The 27,401-nt window shown below is 40.7% G+C and overlaps 2 protein-coding genes across 2 annotated transcripts; both read right to left on the bottom strand.

Moving 5' to 3' along the window:
* Positions 1-12,797: 12,797 nt before the first annotated feature.
* On the bottom strand, positions 12,798-17,274 carry LOC118565066. Its single transcript, XM_036144685.1, has 4 exons — positions 16,946-17,274; positions 15,546-15,655; positions 15,246-15,464; positions 12,798-13,767 (listed from the first exon to the last, which is right to left on the bottom strand). The coding sequence occupies exons 1-4, from the start codon at positions 17,272-17,274 to the stop codon at positions 13,628-13,630; spliced, it is 798 nt and encodes a 265-aa protein (XP_036000578.1). The 3' UTR covers positions 12,798-13,627.
* A 6,618-nt stretch (positions 17,275-23,892) lies between these two features.
* Positions 23,893-26,906, bottom strand: rpl35 (ribosomal protein L35). Its single transcript, XM_012850026.3, has 4 exons — positions 26,768-26,906; positions 26,189-26,325; positions 24,469-24,550; positions 23,893-24,081 (listed from the first exon to the last, which is right to left on the bottom strand). Exons 1-4 carry the CDS (start codon positions 26,768-26,770, stop codon positions 23,932-23,934), a joined length of 372 nt encoding a protein of 123 aa, XP_012705480.1. The 5' UTR covers positions 26,771-26,906; the 3' UTR covers positions 23,893-23,931.
* Between the last annotated feature and the right edge of the window lie 495 nt (positions 26,907-27,401).

Below are 27,401 nucleotides of genomic sequence, written 5' to 3'. Positions count from 1 at the left end.
AACCCTAACAACACACACATGCTTTGTGTTAAAATGCTGTTGATAACCCTGCTTGTCCAAAGCACTGAGTCAAAATGGTCATATTAGTTCCAGTGAGGAGGAGAGCCTTCTGTTTTTCTTTAAAAATTCATCCGCTCGCTGAAATGTTTAGATCTGAGTGAACTGCTCTGTGGAGCTTGGAAATGACGGATGGTCTGTTTGCTTCTTTCTCATGGTTTTTGAAGACATGAAGACATGTAATAGCTGATCAAATATTTAAACCAATTCTAAAAGTTGCAGGAAACCTGTGGAAAAGTTGAGTGCTGGAGTAATGTGCTCATTTCTTCCTGTTCCTTGCCAGTAACATTCGGACTTTATGAATTCGATCTATTTGATGCTGTCGATTTCTGTGGTATGCAAGCATCCAATCCAATCCGGATACAACAAAAGCAAGCACGTATTTTTCTGGTTTACTGAGTCTCTTCCAAACATAACTGATATTGCAAAGATTATAGTAAGACGGCATAACTGTCAAAAGTGACTCCAAGATTTCTGACCTTTCTATTATTTTGTGGAAGTGGACTTTATGTACACATCTGCACTATTTCTCCTGTCCTCATTTCCAACAGCCAGAATCTAAACAGTTTTTTCTTGTAAATGAGATCTTGGACCTAAGTGAGATTACCTGTTGGTCATGTTTGGTTGGGAAAGGACTCAAATGTAGAGATGATTAATAGGTAAAAATAAAGAAAACTTAGAAGAAAAATGTTCTTCCTCAAAGAAATCAAAAATTAAGCACAGGAACCTGACAGGGAATGGAATAGTTAGAAAACAGAGAGACAAGAAAAAGAGAACAGAGTCCAGAACAACAGGACGTAAGGCAGCGCAATGAAGAGCAAGAAATCAATGCAAGAAACCAGCATAGAACTAAGAAAACCAGCAAGCTTACATACTGAGGGAAGGTACGGTGAATGACATGAGCTCCAGGTGTGAGCATTCAGGTAGGGATGAGGAACAGCTGATGCTAATGAAGAAAGAGGAGCTGAGGCTCAGAGTGAAATGAACAGGAGCTGAACAGAGAAAAACACCAGGAGGAAATCTAACAGAATATATAATGGAGCAGCAACTAAACAGGGAAGAAACAGAATCAAGCTTTCTCATTGCTGTATTTCCTCAGATTAGGAAATCTCACTGGGGTTCAAGCCCAGTTTTGTGAGTGCATATAAGAAGGGGCTTGTCTTTTAAATCTGAAATGTATTTTCTAAATTTTTAACCATTACTAATACTAATACAGGGACGTCTTGCATTCCACTGGCATATAATTAACATGTTAATGTAGGTGCACCACTTGATGACTGTGATTGTTATGATTTTCTTTTTTTGAGCAGAGCTTTATTGAACACTTCTAATAACAACTAGAAAAAGCTGTTCCTGCGAAATAGCAGTGAGAATGCTGTTCTGCAGAATGATGTGAGCAGAGGATCACCGAAGAAGAGAAAAAAAACAAGCTGAAAGTAGGCTGAAGCAGTAAGCTGTGAAAAAGCACAAAGTTTCTGAAGGATTCTCCAGAAAACACAGAAGATCCCTGAAGAAGAGAAAAACCAGCAAAAAAACGCAACAAAATCAAAGAAGAGCCACTGTGAATACGAAAGGACAACAGCTGAAAGATTAGAAGAATGTTATGAAAAAGCTGAACTAGTTGAAGATAGCTGAAGGATGTGTGAACATTTTAAAGTTTGATTGAAGTTACTAGCTGAAATTAGGCTGAAGCAGTTAGATGGGAAAAAAGAAAAAGTTTTTGTAGAATTTGAGGGATTCTCCATTCAAATGAATGGAAAATCCATTCAAATGAATGATTTTTTTTATATTAAAAATTATAAAAGTCACAATTACCAAGAGACATAGTAAGTAATGTTATAAAGTAGTATCCGAGATCAGACGTGTTGAGAGTGCCATAAACAAAAACAGATTTACTTTCACAAGTGGAGCATTACTGCATTCGCCACAGTGATCTGCTTGATATTTCTGCAAAAAAAATTAATTAGATATTATTTTGCGATTATTTCAAACTCTATGGACACAGAACCGGAACGGTAAACGAGAAAGAAAAGGAGAAAAAGATGAGACAAAATGCTAAAAGGGAGAAAAGGTGACAAAAATAGAGCAGAGGAAAAAGAAAGAACAAGATAACATCCTCTGAGTCTGCTTCTACACCTGCAGAGGGAGCTAAAGAAAAAGAACAGCAAAAGCAACTGATAAAGTGTTACAGGTAAAAACAACCAGCGCCTTAATACCATCAGTGAAAAATACACAGTATTATTTAATATGATATGTATAAAGTGAGAGCTAAGCTAATAATAGAGGTTTTCTATATATATAAATGAGTCTGTAAGCACCTGCATCCAAGCACCAGTGCAGAGGGAGACATCCGGGAACCACAACCCCAGATGCCCGAAAGGACCCCAGAGCAAAGGTGCCAGTCCCTATCCCAGTTGTGTAAATAAATAAATGTAAGCTAATATGGGCCTAAAACAGGTATATATGGTGTCTAAATGGTAACACTAAAGTGGGACTAAACTGGTGATAACAACTTGAACAGAACAGGTTTATGTTAAACAAAAAAAACTTTTTCATCAGTCTTCCTAAACACTTGTTGATACAGATTTTAGGGTAACGATTCTTCAACATTATAACAACGTGTGATAAGATGGAGTCTGGAGCAGATCTCTTTATCTCTCTTGTGCTTTTTTTTTTCTTCCATTCTGAAGTAATGAAGCACTGAAAGAAATGTGCAGGATGGGACAACACCATGCAATGACACAGACGTATTTCTTAACATTTCCCAAAATATGTTCTGTCTATGTGGACTAAAAACACCAAGGCCAGCCCATGTGGTTGACACATTGAGTTGTAGCATATTGTATCCTGGTTCCTCTTATTAGAACCAGATCCAGATTTTTCTGGAATGTCTCAGCTCCTAAAGTATAAATGCAATAAATATAATAAAATGCAGATTCTGAACAGATGTGCTGATTTATTTTCTCTACGCACTGTGTTCATTCCAAACTACAAAGCGCAGAGAGTAAATTATATTTATGCAATGTTATTTTCTGAGGCTTTGAAATCCACATAAAGGCCTATAAAGTTGTTTACGTGTTATTGTTCCGTTGTACAGTACATATTTGTGACTGACACTGAATCTGTCTTTACAAATGATCGTATATAATTTTTAATAAGGCATAGGAGGAAGACTAAAAAGAAGTGTTTTGAAGAGGAGGGCATGTCGGTCCAAAGGAACCTTCCTTCTGACGGAGGCCCTCAGCTTTCCTCTAGAGACTCTGGATCTCTGAAACTGCAAGGTAAACACAGGCACAGAACACTGTGGTATGGTATTTCTTAATGCCATGTTGTTTTGAGCAGAATCAGAATGGCCATTGCTGCTATATTTTTTTGTGTGTGTGTGGGGTGCGAGATGATTGTGGTGCAAAAATCTGTTGATCTTCCGTACAGTTTAACTGTTCAGTGTTTCCGTGATTTGAACTAACTGACCTAGGATTGTGTTTTTACAGAGCTTTCAGTAGCATGTGGTAGTAACTACAATTTGTAAATTCAGAAATGCCCACTAAATTGGTTATAAAAGATTCACATGTCAACATTGTCATCTAGCACTATTACAGGCTTGTTCAAAAACTTCTAGGGGACATCTGGGATTTCCAAGTTGCTTGCTTTGTAGTAGTTCAATTAAGTTATGAAATTTAGAACAAAACATCAGTCTGTTGTGAAGGGCTTAGTTTTCAAAACAATCATAAATCAGCAGAATTCGCTGAATCCACACATTTTGCTTAATCAGCACATTTCACTGCGGACTCTATTCAGATTTGTACAACAGAAAAGTTCAAATGTCGGTTTTACAGAAACGTTTCAGATTCAGCTGGGCAAAAACAGCCTGAATATATTACATCCTTGAAATAAGCAATGTTTTGATGGGAAAGGACGTTTCCCTTTATTGTTGTGTCTGTCTGGAGGCCTAAACAGTTTTTTCCTCGCTCTCCTCAGTCTCTCTCCATTTTAGTTTATTTAAGCAAAAGCATGTTGTGCAACCCCAATGAACTGTCCCTCTGAAAGACCCCAAGGTGTGGAAAAACATGACCGCTGCACAGTATGGGTGACAACCAGGTTCAATAAATCTAAATACATACAAGAAACTCAGCAGTGTCTGTCAGAGACGTGTTCAGTATTTTACAAGCAGAGGTAGATAGTAACTAGTTACATTTACTGGCACATGTACTTTTAGGAGTACTTTTCTGCACTGTACCTTTTACTTGAGTAATATTATTAAAAAGTATCGCTCTTGAGTGACATTTCTGGGTACTCTACCTGCTGTGAGTAACTTAATTGAATCGAGAACACACCAAAAATGCACCAGAGCGAGAGACAGGCATGTCATCTGGGCTGGAGGTGTTCAGCTGTGAATGGAATAAAAATACTGCCCTAGAAGCAAAAGGAAGGTTTGGTCCATGAAATTTGGAGCTTAAACTTAGACACGTCACATAAACATAAGCCTATAATACAAATAATTTGGACCACCCAGTATAGAAACCCAGAGGTGCCACAATTCAATAAATTCAAAGGTCTCAAAATTGACATTGATACATGAGGAATTTTTTTTTTAACTCAAAAAATGTATTTATCATATCTTTATTTGAGATAAACATATAAATAAATGTGACTTTATTTTATTGAAATCTTTAGTAAACATTTCATAAATATTTTGACTTCAGGGTCTTTGGCTGCAGAACATCATACATTTAAGGGAGAAGATGGAAGAAGACGTTAGAATGCAGATTCAGTCTTGTCCTGAAATGTTAACTTCTAATTAATTTTATACTATTTACTGAATGCTGTGGGTGGGGGCCCATTAGTTTACGCCGGGTGCAGGCAAAGCTGTCAGCTGGCCAAGGGGGGTTGTTATGCTCTTAATAAGACTAGGTCAAAATGTTCCTATTGTCTACCATTTTTGTGAGCATGCTGGGAAATTTGTTAAATTTTTTGCATCTGCTGCATCACCTTGCAACCTAAAGGCATTTTGAGCACCAGCCTCTGCCAGTTTGGTACCAGACATAATTCCCACAGAGATCTTTTAAAACCTGGGAACTGGATGCCTGGATGCAGCTCCTTGGTCTCAGGGCTCATGGTTGGATCATCAGCGTTGTCACATTTAATTTTATCTGATCTTTGACTTAACATCATCTCTCAACTTTAGCTTTTGATATTAGTTTAAATAGTTTCAAGCCCTTTCTAGATGTGTTTGTTATTATACTATTTTACCATGATGAAAATCTAATACTCTTTCCTAAGGTGAAAACTAGTTATAAAAAAGTACAAATCTCTGTTACAGTGGATGGAATCTGCTGCCCTCTGCAGCAAAGGCCCAACTGTGGGAGGCAAACACTGCAGAGCAGCTTTAGGAGGAGACTGGAAAGCGGAACTCCTTTGGCCTCAAGGTCCAGCATGGGGAGCAAACTTGAAATGGCCCATGAAGGTGGGGCTCCTCTTGGGAGCAATGGGAGAGATCCAGTCAAACAAAAAGCAAGTGAGTAAATGAAAAAAAACATGTACAAATCAAACCTGTGCAGCCCTGTTAGGTTCTTAGAGTTTTGTGAATGAAATGATCCATCCATCCATCCAGTATTAGGTCAGAAAGGTGAAAGGCACTCCTGCTCCCGGGACTCTCCCAGGCCTGAAGGGTTATATATAGTTCCTCCAGTGAGATCTGGTTCAGACCTGGATTACCTCTGAAATGTGTGAATAATCCAAAGGAAACATTCAATCAGATGCCCAAACCAATGACTCTTCACTTGGCTCTACTCTGAGACTTGTACGCCTGATTAAATAAAATGGACCTGCTTTAAATACCGCGAGGAATTGCCAGAAACCTGAGTTAAAAATCATCTGAAGCCGAGCCACCAGCAATCTCACAGTCTGGTGCTGGAATATGACAGTTTATTCACACTGCTAACCACTTGAAAGGAAATTTGGATCCACACGCACGCAAACACAACAGCCTCCAAGTGCCAGCAGGTCTTTATAATTGTGTCCAGACAACGTGCACAGTTCCATTCCTCTTCTGGCTTTGGCTGGGAACAGCTGTGATCACGGCGACTGTAATCATTTCAACTAAATTTCGCTGCCAGTTGACACGAACATTTCTCTGTTTTGCATTTTGCGGTTATTACTCAGATTGGCATTGCTGACGGTTTCTTTTCTTGCTGCAGTTATGAATGATTGCAACTGTGATGATAAGCACACGCATTTGTTCAGACTGTTTGTTTTCATTCTATCACCCAGTCCCAGTCTGTAATGATATTGCTGACAAGACCAAAATTACGCGTAGATAATGGGTTTGACTAAATTCATCTTGTCCTCAGAAATACCCACAATCCCCTCTGACGACCAGCAGCAGGTTTGCCTAGAACAGCATGGCTCCACAAGGGTTTCAAGACTTGATCTGTATCTCCCTTCATCAGTTTGTGATGAAGATGATGACGATGAACAGAATGCTGAGGCAGAAGAGGTGAGGTACGGGTCACGAATGGTGTTAAAACTGCGTAGGCGCTGCTTCAAGTCTTAAAACTATAGCCATCTACATCACTTCTATTAAATGTTCCTTTGAGAGATCCTCGGTGTTTCTCCCTCCTTTCTTTCCTAGACTTCCAGAAAAGCTCTCAGAATGATCTCAGTGGTAGGGTGGGGGAGACAAAAGCTATTTTCCCAAGCAATTAGAACAACTGCAGAGCATGAGAAAGCATGCCCACTGGGTCTAACAGGGATATGTTATTGTATATCCATGGAATCGCTCAGTATAACACAAAGGTCCAGGGGGATGAAGTTACACGGTGTTCTGTACAAACCAATTCTGTGAAACATCTGAGCAGAAACAGCTATAGATGTAGACAAAGGAGGGGGGGGAGGGGGGTGTTTAGGTTAAAGCTACACTTTACAGTAAAAACTTTTCACAAAGTCCCTGGAAGGTGACAGACGCTGCCCACATTAATTAAATGTAGTTTTCTTGCGGCTGTCAGAAGGGTTAAAAAAAAAACTGGAAATAAAATAGTAAAGATGTTAACTTCAGTGATGTAACTTGGACTCAAGTCAGACTCAAAAGGCACCCATTTAATGTGTGTCAGCACAAATAATTGACCTCCAGTAAATAGCTCATTAAAATAAAAGGCATGTCACCCATTTTAGTTACTTCCACATAATAAAACATAACGTTTGGAATCAGACCGCATGTTGTCAGCACTCACTGCAGAACCATGGGCATCAACCCCTCCCAACTAACATCCTCCACCCAACCAGCATCGACCCCATTGCTTTTTTTAAATATTTAGAAAATTCTGTCAAAATGGATGTCATAAGACGTTGCATCTTTGCTTGCATAAAATGTGTCCCTACCCTCATCCTTAGTTCCATGTGTGCTTATGATGTTTTCTTTATCCACCCATCCATCCATTTTCTAACACGTTTATCCCTATCAGGGTCACGAGGGGTGTTGGTGCCTATCTCCAGCTGTCAATGGGCGAGAGGCGAGGAACACCCTGGACAGGTCGCCAGTCTATCACAGCGATGCCAGGCAACCGCAGCACACCTGTAATTCAGGTGCATTTATCCATTCAGCGCCACGCTATGACACAACACTACACACTATGATTCAGCTGCCGTCACGACTAGACTGTCACTAAACAGTAGTCATAAGCTCACCTGTTGCCTCTGCTCACTAGCCCAGCAATTAGCCATGACAGTATATCAGGCTACCCTAAAATTTATAGGCGGTGACGTGGTGCCGGCAGGAATTTTGGGCCCCATGACAAAAAAAACAAAAATCTGCTGTTCTTATTTTACCGACTGACTGCTACTAAACATCTTCACGAGAATAGGAACAAACCATTTCACGCAGATACATCGGCATGTTTGGTGGATATAGATTTGGTGTTTGGCCTGGAAGCCGATACATTTCGCTTTTACTGACAAAAACAATTAGAAAAACATATAAAAAAAACCTGTAGGGGTCCTTGGAATTGTCCCAACATACCCCATATGACGCCCCTGTTTGTGAGGTCTAGAAAACAGTGGATAAATCAACAAATTACTTTTTTAAGTTACCAAAGTATCATGCAAAATCAAGTACAATTACTCATGTAAGAACAGGAGAAGTGGGAACTGATGACCCGAAAATACTCCATATGTTTTATCCCACAAACCACTACCTACAGAGATTTTACTGTTTGAATATAGGAGAAAAGGGTAAAACTTTGGCCGGGCTTTGGTTGTTGACCTCTGTTTTCTTTTTACTGCCACCCGCTGGACTGAAGGTGAAGGATAGTTTTCTGCACTTCCCATTCATCATTAGGCTATTTTAAATATATTACCCTCTGCAATGTAAATGGGCCTGTTTAAATTCCCCATGCTTTTGTTTACCCAGGTAAATCAAATTCTGGGCCTTTAAATCCTGCAGCTTTCAGTGGAAAAAGGATTGACTCTCTGGATATGGATACAAAAGAAATCCACACTTTTAGATATAATTTACAAAAAAAGAAAAAAACTGTATAATTTTTATACATCCACAACTGTCTACAAAGTACTTTGTGTTGGTCCAACATATGAAATCATGCAAGACTACATTTAATTTTCTGGTTATAATGTGACAAATAGTAAAAAACGTTTGAGGGATGGGAAAACCTTTGCAAAGCACTATTTCATTTTTCTTCCTTTTACTAGCATTACATTGTTTTTTTAAATTACAAAACATTAAATATATTGTGTTCATGCTGTGAGCAATTATAATATAGGTACATCTAAAAAAAAATAGAATGTCATTTTAGACAGTGAAACGGTTATTTCATAGGGATTTATTACACATACAGTAAAATCTTTCAAGCTTTTACTTCTAATAATTTTGATGATTATGGTTTACAGGTGAAGAAAACCCAAAATTTTGTATCTCACAAAATTAGAATACCACATTAGACCAACCAAAAACTGAAAAGTATGTCCATTTCAATGCTTGGTTGACAAAATTTTGTTGTTATTCTAAATTAATCATGTAGTTGTAAAGTAACAACTCTGGCAAGATAAAGGTTGGTAAAAAATGAAATGTCAAATAATTATTTACACTCCTCCTGCTTTTGGATCCAGTGCAACTTAAGACAACAATTGAAAATATCCCATGTTTCAGCGTGACAGTGGGGTATGAGTGCTGCACAGCCAGGGGTGCCACCACAAATTTAGGACCCTAAGGCAAATAATTAAAAGCAGCTCAAAAGCTCATATATATATATATATATATACATATATATATATATATATATACATATGTGTGTGTGTGTGTGTGTGTGTGTGTGTGTGTGTGTGTGTGTGTGTATCTTTTCTTTTTTGGGGTCCCTGCCTCTGCGGGGCGCTTGGTATGGATCTAACTGAACTGCTCTTTGTTTATTCATTTCCTCTTATAAACCTTTGAGGCCATAGCAGGACAGCTGGATCTACACTTGGATTAAATTACGCACAACTAGACACTATTTACTAATCACATAGCTTCTAGAAGCAGTTAGTTGCACTGTGTTTTATTTAAGGATTTCAGAGTTAAGAAGGCTAAATTCAAATATCAAGTTTGTGGTAGATGGACCAAAACGCAGACAAGATCTCGGGAGTTGCATGTTGAAGATAATAATGATTTACTCCAAACATAAAGGCTTACAGGATGATTGGAAATCAGGAACCAAAAAACAAGACAGGGATGTGACCAGAACAGGGTAGAATGACAGAGAACCTGACAACTAGAAGCACATTACATGGGAGGAAAGGAGGGCAGAGCTGGCATGGAAGAGGCAGGACTGAACCTAACAGGGAAACATGGGAATGGTCGCACATGAGAGAAACCCTTAGGAAAAACAAGCAGAAAATACGGATCTAACAGAACTACTGAAATAATAAAGAACGGAAGCTAACTAAATAGGAACTGAATCTAACAGATACCATAATACAGATTAAACATAAATATTGAACAGACAGAAACAAGGATGTAAGGTTGAACAACTCTAAAGGTGTAAAACACAAATGGCAAAAAGTAATCAAACCCCTAGGAATCCCCTAAGGATCCTGACAGCAAATGCTCCTCTCCTTCCACGTCTCAATTATGCACCGCTTTGTTTTGTCCTGTCCTATCTAAATGCAAGAAAAGGCAGTGAGGTTTATGGTTGCAATGTGACAATGTGAGAAAAGGTTGGAGTATGAATACTCTAACAAGGCACTGTAACTCTCAGCATTATCACTGGAAGGTGGAGGGACCCTTCATTGATGAAAAAAGCTGAGATGCATTTAATGAGCTGACCTCTTCGTAGCTGGTTGTCACTGTACAGTGTGCCCCTGTGCTCTCTGCAGGACTGCAGCTGAGGAGACAAGATCCCCAGAACGCGTGATCAGACCAAGCAACGCTCATCCTTCGCATACCAACAGAGAGCAGCCGTGGGCCCCCCATGCCTCTCGTGACATCACAGCAGAAACAACAAGTCACAGGGGCAGAAAACCGATTGAGCCAGTTCACCTCTGAAACACCTCCACATGACAACGCTGCTGCTGAGGCATGCATCTGGTTAAAAACACAGCCTATTCAATGGTAAGCTGTAGAATCGGACCAAATTACAACCAGCGAGGCTCCGATAAGAAAAGCCCAACTTTCCCTGCAGAGTAAGTGTTCGTGCACTGCAAGGCCACTGGAGGAGAAGGTCGACATGATAAGAAGCTTCAGGACAGCTGTTTCACTAAGGCTACTTTTTTTTTGTGAAACAGGTGTACAGTATTTGTTTCAAAATAAAAAGGAGAATAAAAGACAGCTGCCAGAACAAGACAGGACCACACAGATAGAAGAGACGGAGATACTGTTTTAACCACTAATTAGTCAGAAAGAATGTGAGCAGAAGGATTGCCCAAAGCTTACTGCTAATTAAACAAACCACAAAGTCAGTTGTTTTCTACCTGGCTTTGTCTTCTTAAATTACTACATTATTGAAGTTCAAATCCCAAGTCAATAAAAAAATTGCTCTCCAGTGTTGATTACAAATTTCTTGGTTACAGAGGCTCTCATAAGTCTGCCAACCTCTGGTAAAATGGCAGGTTTTTGTGGTACTATATAGGAGAGTATGTTAGATCATTTTAAAACCTTTCCCACATGCAATGTGACATTATCCTGTACAATTCAACTGAACAACAAATAAATCTGTTGGAAGGAGGGGAAGAAATGCTCAATAACACAGCTGCGCCAGGCAGACACCATACGCCCTCTTAGAGTATCTACACACATTATTCAGAGGCGGGTTGGTAGGATCTGTCCATTAGGACAGACAAAAAATGCAGTTCATCGAAACCCCCTATCCAACTCACTACTTCATTCACCAGTGAGGACCTGGTAACTCCATTTGCCAAACACTCACATAGACGCCTAAAAGCAGGATCCCCCCTACAATGAGTAGGAGGAGGAACCTCCCAGAACTCCCAATAACAGGAGCAGGATTCTTTTGAGTGCCCTGAGATGGACTGGCAGCCTGTCCAGGGTATACCCCACCTCTCGCCCATTGACAGCTGGAGATATGCACCACCACCCCTCGCGACCCCACAAGGGATAGACGTGTTAGAGAATGGATAGATGGATGGATGGATTCTTTTGAGGGCCGATACAACATGACTAAGGCCCCCACACAGACACTGCCTCCACACAGGGGTGCTGCTCCCCCTACACTAGGTACTCTGTCCACGTTGAAGTCCATCAACCCACAACCTAAGACCCTGTTATTATGTGGTGTCACATACATTATGGAGGAGTGGGCCCTAAGGTGAGTCCCATCCCAAATCCCCAGCTTCAAAACTGGTCCCTGCAATGTTTTGCATTAACCCAGAGTAACACAGCTGAGACTGTGGCGAGAGACCCCCAGGACAACAGTGGGCAGCTCCACCAAGGCAGCCACCCCCGAAGCAGGAGCAGTTGGAGGTAATTTTTTCAGCTGAGTGCAGCTAGTGCTCCCCCAGAGTAGCTGTGATCCCAGGAACCATGAGGTTCTACAAAGGTGCACCCAGCCCCTCCACCCCCAGCTGCCCACCTCAATGCTGTACCGATGTAACACCCACCCTTTACCCCACACCTCCTGTCGACCAACCACCACAACCAGGAGCCCACCTGCAGGACCAAGGACACTTGAAGGGACCCCCAAACCACCACTCCTCGCATTCAAATTCATTTGTAGTTTTTCTTACAGCCATTCTCCATAGAAACAAAGTGTGATAGCAACATTTTTCAATAACATTTTATTTATATGGCGCCAAATCAAGACACGTCATCTCAAGGCACTTTACAAAGTCAAATTCAATTTAAATCATACAGACAGATTAGTCAAAATGTTTCCAATCTAAGGAAACCCAGCAGATTGCATCAAGTCTTGACAAGCAGCATTCACTCCTCCAGAAAGAGCTTAAAGATGTCCCACAGGGACAGTCATCTGCATTGTCAATCCCTCATACTGACTTACTTACATGTAAACTTTTTACTCTTCCAGTTGTTAAATATTACTTTTTTGGAGTGCTTAGAACTGCAAGAAACATCCATGGTCTATAACCACTTATCTGTGCAGGGCTGAAGGTGCCTATCCCCAGCAATCACTGGGCAAGTGATTGTTGACCCTGGACAGGTCACCAATCCATCTCCGGACAACATAGAGACACACAGGGAAAACAACCATGCATGCATACACACACTCACACCTAGGGGCCAATTGACCTAACAGTCATGTTTTTGGACTGTAGGAAGAAGCCAGAGGAACTGGAAAAGACTGGGAGAACATGCAAACAATGCAGAAAGAGCCCAGGTTGGGATTTGAGCCCAGGGCTTCCCTGCTGCGAGGTAGCAGCGCTATGAACTGACCACTGTGCAGCCAACACTTCAAGTAACAAGAGGGAACTATTGCTTGTGTTCTGAGTATGCATGGTGATACGTAGGTTTTTTCACACAGTCTGATCTTAAACTGTACCATGGACACTTTTAGATCAGAAACGTTTTGTACCTTTCTCCTGATGGAAACATTGGTACTATATGATCCCTCAGATACTTTGCAACAATTCAAATTCAATATAATTGATGGGACATGCGAACTCAACAAGACTAGCCACTGAAAATGAAGAAGCTACTTCAGAAAAGTATCTGTTTAAGGGCCTTCACACTGCTTTTTATTCTTTTACATTGCCCACAGTAAGAGATTCCTTTGTTTTTCAGAGGAATATTACAAGCTGTGAGATGTATTATATGCAAGGAAAGGTTTTTAAAGGATTCTGCATGGTCCCGTTTCTTCTGATCCCAAAACCCTGGCATTTTATCAGGGCTGTGTATACAATTTCTGCTCCGGGTTCTGTTTATAACATCGCCGTGTCATTACTGTTTTACAACTTGTTTCCACTGTGTGAGCTTCACCTCCAACATTAGAGCATGAGACGCAGATGCCTTTTGCAAACAACCTAAACACAGTTGACTCTTCTGATCCAGATCAATGCAGGCACACTGTAAACTGTACTTTAATAAATACAGAGTGAGCGTTGTACCGCTCATCAGTCACAGCGTCAGGTCTGCGTAGCATCGTCTTCTTCGGGGCCGTCTCTCGCTGCAGAGGTAGCAGATCATACACCAGACACTGTGCTCTGGAGATATCTGCACCCCGCTGTTGCTCCGGAATGGTCTGAGTGCACAGGAGCCTGTTGACAGAGGAGAAAGCTCAGTTCTACAACGTGACAGCGTTTTCCTGAAGGACTGAGTCATATTTGTTTCCCTGGAAATCTTTCTATCCAAACAACCCAATTCTGCCCTGAGTCGTAAGGAGGGCTTGGACATATCCCAGCAGTCATTTGATGAGTAGCAGCATAAACCCTTTTATGTTTCCAGTCCATTACAGAGTTAACACACACACACACGCAAGACAACATGCACATAAACACAAGGTCTCCAGTTTAACTAATCTGGACATTTTTGTACCAGAGTATCCAGAGAAAGAAAGACCCCACATACACAAAGTGAACTGCCGGGATTTTATGTGGTAGACCAACCCAATGTGACTTGGAATGAAGAGGATACAAGATTTTCAATATCTTTTAGCAATCTAGCAAAGTGTGGTATTTAGGCTTTAGTCTGATACCCCTAAAAAATATTAAATGAAAACAGCATAGGCCAGCTGCATACCTGAATAAAACTCACAGGAGGAGCTGTAATGATCCACAATTCAGATGGGAGAATCAGTAAATGGAAGTCTGGTTTAATGAAATTCAGAACAATTCTGGAATAAAACCTGTCAGAGGCTTCAAAATATTTAAGACTGGGACAGAGGTTTTATCTTCCAGCAGGACAACAATCCTAAACGAGCATCTGGAGCTGCAGTAGTATGGATTAGATCAGGAGTCACCAACATGGTGCCCACGGACACCAGGTAGCCCCCCAGGACCATATGTGGTGCCCTCAAGCCTGTTCAAAAAACTGCACAATTGTCCAGTGAGCTGCATTTAAAGTGTTATTTTATCATATTTGTATTTACATAGATTTACAAATGACAAAAGCATTAAAATCATGTTTATATTACGTAATGTTAAGGTGAGCATGGACTCTTGTAGTTCAAAGGTCAGTACAGGTAGCCATTCGTATGACACAGTACCGATGAGGTATAGCTCTCTGGATTAGATCAAAGCAGTTTCATGTGTTTCAATGGCCTGAGTACATAATCAGTGTCAAGACCTTTTATACTCAGATCATCTCCAGTTAATCTGTGTGACCCTGAGCAATGTTTTAAAGAACGACCAGCAAAAATCTTCTTTTACTAGATGTGCAGCCCTGGAAGAGACATGCCACAAATAAAAAAAAAACATGTAGCTGTGACTGCAGCAAAAAGTAATCTTAGAAAGAACTACCTGGGGGTGGGGGAGGGAATACATATGCACGAGGCACTTTTCAGATTAATATTTTTAAAATATGTTGAAATAATGCATCGTCTTCCCTCTACTTCACAATTATGAACTATTTTGTGCTGGTCTGCCACATAAAATCCCAATAAAACACAAGGGTGTTTACGGTCATAAGTAAAGAAAATGTGGAAATATTTAGGGGGCAGAAATACTTTTGCATCGTATAAACACATTTGTGGCCATGAACTAATATTATCTAGCTTCTGTAGAAAAGAAAATCCTACCAAGGATAAAGTATGCAGCTGCACTGAGCGAGAGGAGGATGAGGAAGATGGTGCCTAGACCCAGATCGCCCATGGTGCAGGCGTTTGGACAAGCACAGGGGCTCTCCACCCAGATGTGCAGGGGGCCCGCTCTGCTGAGGCCCTGCGCCTGGACGGTGGACCTGGACCGGTTGGGATTGCAGCGGTAATGAGCGACAGTCATTGGCTGTTCTCTGTGAGCTAGAACAGGAGAAAAAGACTGTCGTGATGTCATGATGAAAAAAAAAATCGATGTATGAAAAGGTTTGTGTTTCAGCTCACCAAAGTACAGCACGGACAGCACCTTCAAAGTGTGATTATAGTGGAACTCATTCCCTACGTGCACGCCATAGTTTATGTAGTGGCTGATGTGTCCACTGACCCCCGGGTACCTCATCAAACAAGAAAAACAGAACGGGACTAAAACAAATATGTTTGTTTCATAATGTGTTTGACTTTAATGAGCTGGAGGCATTTCGCAAACACGTCAAGTCAGCACTGTCTGAAAGAGGGCACGTTTTTTTTTTCTTTTATTAGTGTGTTAGGGGTCCCCCTAGTGGCCAAGGTCCAATCAACAGCTGGAGCAATGAGGCTTCTCACCAGACTCTTACAAACTCAGGAGATGAAGGTCCTTACTCTAATTAATAGACTTTGATTTTCTAATTGTGTTTAAATGTAGTGCAATAAAGTAGGTGTTAGATTTGACTATAATAGTAACAGTCAAAGAGTAAAATAGTGCATAACATTTCACTTCATGACATGTGGCATCTCGCACCGAGTCCCACTCTCATTTTTAAGTATTTCCAAGGTTCTGTTTTACGTATTTTCTGTTCCTCCATTATGCACAAGAACATTTCACTTGAGTTGTCCAAAGGCTGCTGGTACTCTGTAAAGGCTTAACCTGCAGTTAGGGATCTCTGCCACAGAGCATGTCCTTCATTTATGCTCCATCTGTGTCCCTTAGACACAAACAAATCCTCCTGAAGATTTCCAAACAATATTATTGTTCAACAAGATTCTTGGGTATAAAAACTTCCAATATGCATGAATCTTCTGAATTTATAACCCCATAAATGGCAGTTTTAGTCATTAAATTCTCCCTCCCCATTTTTTTTTTGGAAAAACGAAAACACAAATGTAGATGCTTTTTCCATTCCAGATATGCAACTGATTTTTTAGGAACGTTTTATCTGTGCCTGAGAGTGTCAAACAATGTCAGTAACTTATGTTGTGCAAAGTTATTTAAAACTTGACAGAAATATAATTGTTGGAAATGTGTAAAAGTACAGTAAATTAAACAATATTTTCCCCAAGGGGAAAGCAATGAAACCTGGATTGTTGACTGGTGTTGATGTCAACATCAGGAAAAGAATAAAGAAAAGAAATAAATATCAAGCTGCTATTTTAGTAACAAAAACGTACTCTGTAATGAGATCAAATTCCAAAATAGAAACCCAAAGATATGAAAAGTGCTTTATTTCATTTTAAAATTACAGAAATATGTATTAGAAATTAAAATGTACCCCCAAAATACACAATCTTGCGAAGTTAGATGTAATTTGAATCAACAGAGCCAGAGGTAAAACAAATAAATAAAATAATATAAATTAAATGTCCAGGGACCCAAGACACAAACTATTAATAAAACAAATGTTTCCCAATGACAGTTGTTGTTCTTCTACCTGACAATGAGGCAAGCAGCAACGCTGGTACAGTCGCCTCCCAGCAGGTCCTCTGGCTGGGAGAAGTGCTGGCAGGGGCTGAAGGAGAACAGGATCTCTGTGTCTACAGATGTGTTGCCCACTGGCACGGCCCTCAAACGTCCCAGGAAACCTTCTGCGTCGCCCATAGCTTTCAAGTTTATCACTCCACTGCCATCCTTCATGATGCATTTGCAGCTGTTGACTTTGAAGCAGCCTGGATTGTCAGCGGGGCTTGAGTGAAGCACAGGAGAAGAGGAAAGGGTGCTAAAACACAGAGATAGTGTGAGAAAACCTGCTGAAAGCTTCATGCTGACGATGTGCCTCTGCAAAGGACAGTGAGGAGTTGAGTGTTGTAGGGAACCAAACAGCTGACAACACTGGCAGTAGAAAAGTAATTAGTGTAGAGGTGACAGACATTCTAGACATTGCATTGTGTTCAGATCACCCTCTTTCACACATCTAGATTTTTACCCCAGAGCTGGCTTTGTTAGATCTTCTATCAGGACGCTGCACGAGTCCAGAAAATGGCCAGACATATCCACCCGCACAATGTACTGTTTGTTCAACTTCCATCAGGGAAATGATCCGGGAACATTGCATCAAAAGCTTATTAGATTTAAAAACAGCGTCTTTCCCAAAGCTGTGCGGGCTATCGCCCCCTGCTGAGAATCTATAAACCACCAGCCCAGTCCATAGTATGTCACATGTTACAAACACACTACTGGTTCCACAGGTTCTTGATCTGATGAGAATAATTTACATTGTCTCTCACTTGCAAAAACGTGTATTTGCACACTTCAATATCTCAGGGACTGTCTGATCGACATCCATGCTAATTGCACAGTTCTGCAACTGAATTTATTGCACAGCACTGTAGACTGCTATCTGACTTTTTGACTCAAAAGAAGAAGAGAGGGGAGACATGACTATCTGATCTGCTACAAAGTTTGCTTCACGGAGGTAAATTTGGGCTTTATGAGGAAATTTTGCCTCAGCCATGATGAGGATGATGAGGAGGACTTTGAAGCGCAAAACCGCAGATATTTGACCGCAGTGAAATTATTTTTATAGGTCATTGTTCTAGATTACACAGATGAGACTGATTCCTTTTTATCTGATCTTTTGTGTAATGGACCTGGAATGCAGGAGGAGGGAGAAGGGAGATAGTAGTTGCTTATGAGCAGGAAGGGTGAGAAGGTACAAAAAAAGCCTGAAGTATGAGAAAAAAAAACTGTTATTAAGATGCTTGCAAAGTAGGTGGAGCCAAATAGGCAGGCCAAGTGGAGCTCGTGGAAAGGGGACATTAATACTAGAAAACCTTGTAGTGGGGCTGAATTCAAACAATCCCTCTACAGCAGTGGTCCTTGAGGGGCGGTGTCCTGCTGCTTTCAGATGTGTCCCTGGTCTAACACAACCTGAATGAATGAAATTAATGACCTTCTCAGTATGCAGTCATGTTCTCCAGAGTCCTGCTAAACACCTGATTATTTGATCAGGAACAATATCCAATGTAAAACTTTTGCCATGCATGTCAATAACATCATTTCCTCCAGAGTGATGTAAAAGACAAGTTACTTGTTACTGCAAACACTTAATGGTAATTGTTGATGCCAAGAATGGCACAACTGGGAATCAGGGTTGAGGAAGAAATTCATTTTCTTCACAGGGCCAAGTTGGTTTGGATAGCTTTTTCCCTTTTTCAATAAAAGCACAATTGAAACCAGTTTTGTTATATTTACTCAGGTTATCTGTGCCTGAGAATAAACTGATTTGAAAACAATAGTGGGAACTTTTAGTAGGAAAAAGTAACAGGGTACAAGGGAAGAAATCTGTGATGGCAATCACGTTTTACAGTACTGTAAAACAAACCACAGATGTAGAAAAATACACAACCTAAAGCCAAAATGGCAAAACTATGTGTGAAAATCTGAGTAGTCTCCATGATTCAATACCGAGTTGAACCACCTTCAGCAGGACCGACTTTATCAGTCTCTCTCACCATTGTGGAGGAATTTGACCCACTGTTTGTTACAGCTCATAAATATATGTGGCCATTTGTTTGTGCACAGCTCCCATAAAGTCCTACCACAGCATTTCTGGAGTACACAGCAGCATGCATACAGATACCTTATGGAGACTTCCAGAGACTGGGAGGTGAGAGCTGCCTCCATGTTAATCTCAAAGAGATGCTGGTGGAGTTCAGTAAATCTAGGCTTACCCCTCCAGCTAGTCTTCATGCAAGGGCAGGATATTGAAGCGGTATCTAGATGTGTATCTACAGGTCATCCAGATCAACAACGCTTCGCTTTTCCACATTCAATTATGCTACAGCGTTATTCCAAAATAGATAAAACACATTTTATAACTTTAAACTCTTCAAACAATACTCTGTAATGGTAATAAAATCATATATAGATGAGTACCTTTGACCAAGATTCAGGTCTGAAGTCAAGAGAGCCATATTAGATCTTCCCAGAGCTGTTTAAGTGGATTCAAGCCCAGGTTCTGGTTGGGCCACTGAGGTCTTCATGATCAAAATGATGTATGTAAGTACATGCTTTAGAAATTAGGTCATAGGTCCTTAAAGGTGAATCCAACAGTTTTACTTTTCTATACTTTTGAGTGTACAGCAGAATAATAGTTGGACAGTTTTCCCTGACAAACAATTCTGGACATTTAGGCGAAGAGGGCCGTCCACCTCTAGAGAACAGTTTGCCTCTGTTAGAAGTTAAACCTAATATAAAAAACTGTAGCCATGCAACTGAAATTAAAATACCTTTCTGTCACTACATAAAACAGAAATGTGTAATCAAAGAGGAGTACTTAAAAACCGAGCTGTAGAAAATACAACTTGAAATAATAATGCTATTTATCTGTTAAAATATTAACAACTAATGTATTTTCACTTTCAGGTAATAACAATTCATTAATGAAATGAAATGTCTGTTGTCTTTAGTTGGGAAGTGCTTGATAAATTAGAAATTGATATGTAATATATTGCATCTCAAACAGCTCAGCCATCTCTCATGTCAACGTTAACGTTGTCAACTGGAACAACTTGTTCAAAAACAGGGTAGTTTTTTCTTCAGTTTTTGTTATGTAGAATCACACAGGTATCCCACATGGCCTTTCTGGGCTGACCCCAAGAGTCAAGAAAAATAGAAACATGTCAAAATAAAGGAATACATAAAAGTGGAGCTGCAGAATACACAACTTTAATGACATCCATATAAGTGCAGACTGTGGAAGAACCACAGCGCTGGTAATATTGGACCTCAGTGCAGCAATCAATACTATCGGCCACTCCAATCTGTTAGAGCGCCTGGAAAACTGGGTTGGCCTTTCTGGTACAGCACTCGACTGGTTTAAGTCCTACTTAAAGGACAGGGACTTTTTTGTGTCAGTAGGTAACTTTACATCAGAGACTACAAAAATCACCTTTGGGGTTCCCCATGGGTCCATCCTGGGTCCCCTCCTATTCAGTCTCTACATGCACCCTCTTGTTCAGATCATTTAAAAAAAACATAAGCATATACTATGCAGATGACACACAGCTCTACATCACCATGTCACCAGATGACTATGAACCCATTCAAGCGCTGAGTAAATGCTTAGAAGAAATTAATGCATGGATGTGCCAAAAGTTTCTACAGTTGAACAAAAAAAAATATGAAGTAATAATTTTTGGACCAACAGAGGAACGATCAAGAGTTAGCACACAGCGTCAGCTGCTTCAGCTAGGAACCACTTATCAGAACTGAAATCTGGGTGTAGTGATGGACTGAGACCGGAACCTCTAAAAGCATCTAAAAACAATAACAAAGTTGACTTTCTATCACCCGAAGAATATTTCCAGAATTTAAGGAGTAATGTCTCAGCTGAATCTTGAAAAACAAATCAATACGTTCATATTTAGTTGAATTGATTACTGCAAGTGTCTTCACGTCTGCCTAAAAAGTCAATCAGACATTAAGACTAAGAAGGTAGAGCACATCACCTCAGTTCTAAAGTCCTTAAACCGGCTCCCTGTTTCTCAGAGAATAGACTTTAAAATACTTGTTAGTCTATGAATCACTGGCTTAGCACAGACTTATCAGTATATCAACTCTCCAGACCACTAAGGTCTTCTGGCTCAAATCGACTCTTCATACCAAGAACCAGAACCAAACATGGATAAGCAGCATTCAGTCGTTATGCTCCACTTATCTGGAACAAACTGTTAAAGTGCTGAAACCCTGAGTTCCTTTAAATCAAGGTTAAAAACATATTTGTTTTGAGTTACCTTTGAATGTTAATGTTTTAGTTTGTTGTCCAACTTATCTTGACTTGCTATTATTCCACTGCAGTGTGGAGGATATGTTACAGTTTTTATTGGTTGCTTTGACCTGTTTGAAGAAACTGGCAACCTCTCAGTTTTCAGCATCACCATCTCAGCAGAGCAAAAGACACCTCTTGCAAATGAGTTAACCCATTCTCATTGGTTTGACTCATTTTCCCCACCCTTTTGCAAAACAGTTAACGCAGATGTCATTCATGCAGTCCAAACTCCATTGCTTTAGCTGTGGTAGCAAAACAGAAACCATATGTTCCAAGCTCTTAGAAACTTCTTGATCAGAATCAAATCACTGAAGCACCTGATTGACACCTCTTTACACAAATTTTCAATTTGCAGTCAGTCTGCAGGCTTTACGTAAAAGGCGCCATGTTGTGTGTTGTTCTTTGCAAGCATGGATGGTCTAAGGCAGATGAGAGTCAGACTAAGAGGTAGATGAGTCAGGGGAAGATGATTATGAGGAAGAGGAATCTGTGTGTGAGGTGGCAGTGTAGCTAGAAGGGCTGAAGTTACAGATGAAATTCAGGCAACTATGATTTATCATGTGGAAAATCATGGCCTTTCACTTAGAGGGGCAAAGAGTCCAACCTGTTCTCAATAGAAACATGGTTGCATCCATTGTAAGAGTTTTTCTACTGGAGAACAGGTAATGTTGCTATACAGTATATACAGATATATCTATTCCTATAGAGGAATTCTTCAGTGCATGGAGATGGAAGGTACATGATCACTGCCCCTATAGGAGCAGATGCCCTTGCTCAATGCAATGTCTGCTGCTGCCCATGATGTAGATGCAGAGACATGTCAAGGATGGATCAGGCATGCAAGAAGACTTTTCCCTTGGTGCATCGCAAGGGAAAATACTGAGTGTGATGAAGATGAGGCCATGTGACCTATTCGTCAAGAGAGAAGAGACTAGAAGAGACAGACAGCTCTAGTATCTTCTGTTGGAATATTTCATTTGTAGCCACAATCTGAAAAAAAGAATGAATAATCAATAAAATTTGGATCACAGCATATCTGATTCTGGATCCATTTTTTGCAAGAAGGCAAAGAAGGCAAATGACACTGACATGTAAGCTGCGTTCAATGCTGCACTGATTCACACTAAGCGTGGTATTTTGTTGCCCCTTGTGTAATGAATGATTGGAAGGGCTCAAACATTTGTGTGCAGGTTGTGTTGTTTGAGGGCAAAATGTGCTTTTGTTTCATATTTTAAATGTTTTGGCAGAGTTGTAACCTTTTGCAAACAAAATGAATAATTTTGACCATTGTTGCCACTGTTTAGGCCTCTGCGTTAACCGTTTTGAAAAATTTGGGTTTTGAGTTGACTGCTGCGTCAAAGCAACCTATAAAAACTGTAAATATGGATCAGGTATTTAAAGGGTGGATGATTTTATTTGAAAAAAAATATATTAACAGGTACTTTATTTTCACTTGCAGGAAATAAAGAACTAAATTAAATGACTGTTGTCGTCAGTTGGGAAGTGATTGGTAAATCAGCCTGTCCAGGCTCAGATCTGGGGAAGGGGTCAGGAAATAAGACTGACAGGGGCACCTTCTGTCCCTGAGAAGGTAGTTGTTGGATTCTCTTAGGAATATACATATAAAGTGTGTTTAGGCCTACTAGCAAACTATTGCTGTGAAAAGACTTCTTATTCGCTTCATTCAGTGAAGCAGCAGTGATTTGAATGTGAGTGCCATCTATGCAGCTAATTGATCCTGAAATACATGTATAGAAAATTAGAGCTGGCAGTTTCAAAATTTGATACAGAAAGTTTTCATTCCATGTAGTTTTAATACTTTTTGAGGGTGACTAGAGATCCCCATTAAACTCTACAGTAAGTGAAAAGCAACATTCCTGACAGCATGACAGTAATTTGTCACAATTTGACTCAGGGTAACTGCTTCCGAACGTTCTGAAACAGAAAAGCCAGGGTAAGCAGGAGAAATTACTCTGGATATCCACTAAATCAGCTGTGAAACAGGGCCCAGGAGTCAGTTTTAATGTGTCGACATACAAGTTAGCTCCTGTAGCTTTAACCCTAATCTCAACCTGTGTATTTTGTTCTTGTTCAATGCGATTTTAAAAGGCTTCATTTTAAATCATACCAACCTATCAGTTTTGAAATGTCAAAACGTTAGATTAGGGCACTTTATCCTAAATGCCACGTTGTTTTACATGTCGAAGCTTAATTTGTAGATATTGCTCCCACCTCATTTATAACCATGTGTTCTAGTCTACAGCTCCCCCTGCTGGCCACATTCTGCTTCGCACTTAGAACGTCAGAATTTCCACTTTCATCAACAGGTCTCAGGTTTTCTTCAGTGCAGAATGTTTTGCCCATGAAACTCTTCTCAAACAGCAATTGTACCAATCTGACATTACCAGTATAGTACAATTTGGATTCTTAAATTAAAAAAAGTTATTTAGAAGTTTGAGGCCAGTTTATCCAACTAAGCGTCCAAATCCACTATGTTTTTAAATTGTGTGAATTAAGAACATGTAACTTGAATAAACCCAGAACTTGGAGGATATAACATTATTTAAGCAAGATATTTGTGGAGAAAAAATAGCTGACAAAAAAACAAGTCTTTTCAACAGATTTTATTTTGTCAATAACAAAAGCCTTTAAGCTTTGACAGCAAATTTGCGCATAGAATAGAGGAGATCTTTCCTCTGCTGTTTCTTTGTGCGCAGACCCTCTTCGTGCTTGTTGAGCTGGCGCCGCATGGCCCTGGTCTTCTTGGGCCTCAGGTCCAGAGGCTTGTACTTCTTACCCTGAAAGATCAAAGGTAGGCTTCAGCAGAGGTGACAATGCAGCCATTGTTTACAATGCAACACATTCTAAACAGTGCAGTTTAAAACATCTGGATAAACAGGAAAAAAAGTGGTTCATCCCACAGCAAAACCAAACCTCCATTTCTCCAGGCCTATAATGCTACATTAACCCAAAAATAAAGCGGAACAATGGGTGTGATCATTGCAGCCAGTATAGCCAGCACTCAACAGTTCTCAGGTCTCAGTCTTTTGGTAAGCAGTTGTTAACAGTCAGTGAACATCAGCTCAACTTGGATCATCTCTGACCAGAGAAACTGAACAGTCCTGAGCAGACGGCTCTGTGTGTGTTGGAAGTGAGCAGATACTGAAGGAGGCCGCAGATCTCACCTTGTAGAACTTCCTCAGGTTCTCCTTCTGCGTCTGGTTGATTACAGTCAGGACTCGGGCGATGGATTTGCGAACAACACGGCTGTGGAACACCAGAGAGGGTCAGATGTAGAAACTAAACGTTTGCACAAATATATTCCATTAGAATAACTATAAAATCTCCTGTCTGTATTTCTCTCTTCAGAAATAATGTGCCACTGCCTTTAAATAGTTGTCTTCTAAACACTTTTGTGATGAGATGTGTGAGCAGGTGATGGTTGCTCGTTGAAACAAACCACTGTAGCCTGGTTCCCATCCAGAGAGCATCTCTAACAGACTCTGCTCCTCCACAGCATGACCAAAGTTTATATTCTCCACCACGTTCCACCCTGACACAGGGAACCCGTGGAGCTCCTCAAAGAATGAGAAGCTGGGAAGGAGCAGGGCTCCTTTGGTCCCACAGCGTCAGGGTGATCAACGCTGACGCTCCTGGGGGGGACCACATGTTTGCTACTGTTGTCCTGTTTCCAGGAGTTCAGCCCGTGGGGTCTGTCTGCAGAACATCCAACACCTGACAGGACAAACCAGCAGCAGCATCGCCATGAAGGGTCACAGAGGTGCTTTTAGCATCGCTGGAGGTGTTCAGAAAAACAACCCCCAGTTTGTAAACCAGCCCAAGGATCAGTGCCTGCCTTCATTTACCGACTGGAAGCCATCAGGGCTGGCCTTAAAACCTCCAAATGTTACTCTCACAGCGAGGCTCATAGAACATAGACACATACTTCAGGACGCAGCTTAACCTAAAAATAAAGCGGAACAATGGGTGTGATCATTGCAGCCAGTATATATGTATACAATGTATATGCACGTATATACGCGTAGGTACGTATGTATGTAGGCGCATAGATATATGTATATATATAGACCACTAAAAATGTAAATGAGAAATTTGCATTCCTATTTCCCTTTTTTGTATTCTTATTTTTTTGGTATTCTTTTTGACCCATTGTATATATGAAGACTCACTGTATATAACTAAATGCACCTTCCCTACTCTGCACCTTCTTGTATGAGCCGATGTGACGAGTGAATTTCTCCATTGTGAGATCAATAAAGACTATCTTATCTTATAGCCAGGACTCAACAGTTCTCAGGTCTCAGTCTTTTGGTAAGCAGTTGTTAACAGTCAGTGAACATCAGCTCAACTTGGATCATCACTGACCAGAGAAACTGAACAGTCCCAACCAGGAAGCCTTTTCTCCCAGAGTAAATGATCCGTGTACTGGAACATTGGAAGGAAGTTAAGGAAGATGGTCAGTAACTGGGCTGCCTCAGAATAGCACAAACTATGAGGAAGAACCTGAAATCCTTCAAATTTCACTAAGGGTATGAATGACCCGCAGAACGTCCTTACGGGTCAGATGGAGTCTATGGAGCACTGGTGTATTTTATCACATCTATACAGTCGTATAAGTTGTATAGATGTGTAGGCAGGCAGAGGTAAAAGTTACTAAATATCACCATCAATTTACAATGTGTATGAATAATTCTTGTCTTAATAGTATTGATGAAACTTTTTGGGGTCGTTTCCCCCGATATACAAACTTCCCCTGGTTTGTTTAAAATTACTGTACTTCTCCTAGTTGTAAAGATATTCTCAGTTCATGTGACATATTTACTTAAAGCATCCAAATACTGCTGATTTTTAGTATGTAGAAGCAGGAGCGGACAGATCACTCACATCTTGGAGAGCTTGGAGGCTGCTCCGCCGGTCACTTTGGCCACACGGAGCTGGGACAGCTCGTTCTTCAGGTCATCCAGCTGCTTCAGCAGCTCTTCCTTCTTCTTGCCCCGCAGATCTCTTGCCTTGATCTTGGCCTGAAAGGCGCCAGGAGAGGAAAGTGTGTGAAAACGCTGCTAGGTTTTAAACATGCACCATCTCCAGCCCTCCTGTCGGCGCTCCTACCACGGAGCTAACCAACGAGCCACCAGGTAACATGCAGTTCTAGCGAGCCAACCACTGCCACTCATCTAAAGTCAATTTAGCCCAGCTCCCTTTCTCCAGACGCCACCACAGCAACCCTCGCTAGCCCCACCATGTTTCTCTAGCTAGCTGTTAGCTTCTGAGAGTAGCAGCGTCGCTCGGTAGAAGCGCTTCATAATCGACCTATTTCCTACAATCCTGTAGTAACCAGACTTTCCACGCGTCCACCAGGAAGCACATAAGAGCCTTACGTGGCGGTACAGTCTGAATAACACCGGTTTGAGGCGCGCTAAATGGGAAATATTCGCATTTTATCAGGGAGAGTCAGCGTCTCACCATGTTCGTCGTCGCTGCCCTGTAGGAAAGGCCGGACGCACCGCGTGCTCACAAAAAAGTAGCTTCCGGAAAAAAAACGACGTCACACTTCCGAAATGTCCAAACAGCGCCCCTGGCGCGTGGGGTGTTTACAGTGCGGACTAAACCACCGTGACTCGAGCGAGGGCTTGAAATATTCAACATTTTTAAGATTATCGAGCAAATTTAATCTCAAGCAACATATTTTTTTAAAGAGACCTGAATATTACACCAATATATTCGTTCCTGTCAATCATCTACTCCGTTCCCGGAGTAGATGATTGACAGACTTCTGCAGGATGTTGATGGAGTAATGCAGTCATTGGAATCTGGTGCACTGGAGCACATAGACATATATAAATATATATATTATGTCTATGCTGGAGCAGACACAGCTAAAACATGAAGAAAAGTGGACCCGAGGCCCAGGATTGGGAGCCACGGACTTGGGACATAAAAATTTAGGTTCCACATGCACATCTATTCAAGTGTACCATTGCTGCCTTCATAGAGAATGAGAATAAAAACAAGTGTTTAAAATAGTGCCCTCAAAAGTTTAAAAAAAATTTTTTAAAAAGGGAGATTTGCTGTAATTTCTTTCTCCATGTGCTCTACC

This window comes from Fundulus heteroclitus, chromosome 12, assembly GCF_011125445.2.
Source record: "Fundulus heteroclitus isolate FHET01 chromosome 12, MU-UCD_Fhet_4.1, whole genome shotgun sequence".
In the NCBI taxonomy this organism is placed as follows: Eukaryota; Metazoa; Chordata; class Actinopteri; order Cyprinodontiformes; family Fundulidae; genus Fundulus; species Fundulus heteroclitus.
Note: the sequence above shows the minus strand (reverse complement) of the source record. Positions and strands in the feature narration are given on the sequence as shown.